We start from the raw sequence: 2,401 nt of genomic DNA on the forward strand, positions 1-2,401 counted from the left end.
CTAAGGCGATTGATGGTTAACCTTTTTTAAAAAAAAAAAAAAGTTCCTCAAAACTCGTTCCCTAATTTGCTTAGTCCTGATTCCATAGATTACAGGATTAAGGGCTGGTGGAACAATCACATATAGATTGGCTAAAAGGATATGGATAAACTGAGGAATGTTGTGGCCAAAACGGTGTGTTAAGAAAGAGAAAAATGCTGGTGTGAAAAAGGTTAAGATAACACCAATGTGGGAGCCACAGGTATTGAGAGCTTTGAACCGGGCTTCCCAGGAAGGCAGGTGGAAGACAGTATGGAGGATCCTGATATAGGAAAGAATGATAAGAAGTACATCCAATAATAAGATAGCCATATCCCCAAGACCAAATAATATGTTGACTTTGATGCTAGCACAGGCCAGACGGGCAATGCTCATGTGCTCACAGTAGGTATGAGGGATGATATGGTGCCCACAGAAGGGTAGTCTCAGAAGAAGAAATATCAGTGGAGCCACCATGCACAGGCTCCGCAGAATAGCAATGCCTGCAATAACGCCAATGATTTTGCTGGTGAGAATCGTGGTGTACTGAAGGGGTTTACAAATGGCAATGTACCGGTCAAAGGCCATGCCCACCAACACAATGCTCTCCATGGCAGTGAAGAAGTGGATAAAGAACATCTGGGAAAGGCAGCTTCCAAAGGATATATCTTTGAGGCTGAACCAGAATATGCCCAGCATTTTGGGAATGGTGGCCGTGGATAAACCCAGGTCAACGGAGTCCAATATGGCCAGGAAGTAGTACATGGGCTGGTGGAGACTATGCTCAGTCTGGATCACAAATAGGACAGCAGTGTTCCCCAGGAGTGCAACAAGATACACAAAGAAAAAGGGAAACCCAATCCAGATGTGCATGTCTTCCAGCCCGGGGATGCCCAACAAAAGGAATGAAGAAGGATGGAACTGGGTGTCATTAGGCATAGACATTTTTTCTGCCACGGTTATTCTGCCCCATCGTTTCTGCCACAATTTTTCTGTTGTCCATATCAGAAACAATTGTTGGCTTCCAGTCAGTGATACCTCCTCCATGTCTCCGTTTTTTCAGATTCCTGTTGAGATGAAAAAGAACATTTTAATCATCCTTTGTTTCTATTAAAAAATAATATAAATAATTTTTGTCAACAATACTGATTACATCAAAATTGCTAACAGACTGAATGTTCTCATCACACAAAAAAAGTCTATGTGATGTGAGGGGAGTGATAGCTAAAGCTATGGCAGTAGTCATATTGTGATATACAAATGTATCAAATCAACACTTTGTATACCTTGAACATAACACAATGCTATGTATCAATTATATCAAATTTTTGAAAGAGGAAACAAGGTTAAGTACACTCCCATTCCTTATTTTTTGCTAGCCTCTCCTGAGCATTATATGGTACCAGGAATAGAAATTACCTTACTTTATTGCTGCTTTCCCTAATAAAAAACTGAAATAAACAAGAGAGGGCAGAATAATATCCTCTGCACAGTGAAAATTAAAAATCTAGAGTATAGCCAGAAATAAGTGGAAAGAATAAAATTCCAGAGTCTATGTATGTGATAGTGTTCCATATATTTTTTGCTTAGGGTGTATGGTGATTTCTTTGGTGTTTGTAATCTCAACTATTGCCATATTAGGGAATCTAAAAACCCCCCAAAATATAACGTGCATAATCCTGTGTGTATGTTTATGCATTTTTGTGGTGTTTGTGAATAATAGATGGTCTGGTTTTTTAGGGCAGAAGAAACAATTTATTTTTATTTACACATATGAATGAAAAATTCTACCACATAAAAATTAATTTTAAAACTTCACAAATAGATGAATTGCTGAAGAAGAAACAGAACAAGAAATTTCTATGTCTTATTTTAGAAAATAAACAACTCAGTTCTCATCATAATTTTTTTTAAAGTACCCATCAATTTTGGAAAATAGATAATATAAAAGGGAGGAAAATACTTGACAGAGTATTCTAGTTATGATGAAACATGAATTGAGAGATCATACTAAATAAGCCTATCATTTAGATAGTTCATAAGTCAACACATTCAGTAAAGACATTGTCCAGATACAGCCCAGCTGAGGGAGCAGAGATTAAATATTCTGGACTAGGCAACTTTCAAGTATATTTCTACCTTGTAACCATGGGGAGAGGGCAGAGCATTTTAGATACCCTAAATCTTACTTTCTAACAGGATTCTATCCTGGTAGTCATGTCTTTATGGATACCTTCCTTATAGTGACATTGAAAAGAATTATCAAGTGATTTTGTTTCATAGCACTCATCCAGAATACATGGGAATTCTGAACTTAGTTATAATAAATAAATATTTGAAGCCAAAAAGGAAGATTTGAGGGAAAAACTAGTTGTATAGAAAA

The 2,401-nt window shown here is 37.1% G+C and overlaps 1 protein-coding gene across 1 annotated transcript; it reads right to left on the minus strand.

Moving 5' to 3' along the window:
- LOC102191257 (olfactory receptor 52E8) lies at window positions 1-969 on the minus strand. Its single transcript, XM_005689796.2, has one exon. The coding sequence runs from the start codon at window positions 961-963 to the stop codon at window positions 1-3; it is 963 nt and encodes a 320-aa protein (XP_005689853.1). The 5' UTR covers window positions 964-969.

This window comes from Capra hircus, chromosome 15 (assembly GCF_001704415.2).
Source record: "Capra hircus breed San Clemente chromosome 15, ASM170441v1, whole genome shotgun sequence".
NCBI classification, from domain to species: Eukaryota; Metazoa; Chordata; class Mammalia; order Artiodactyla; family Bovidae; genus Capra; species Capra hircus.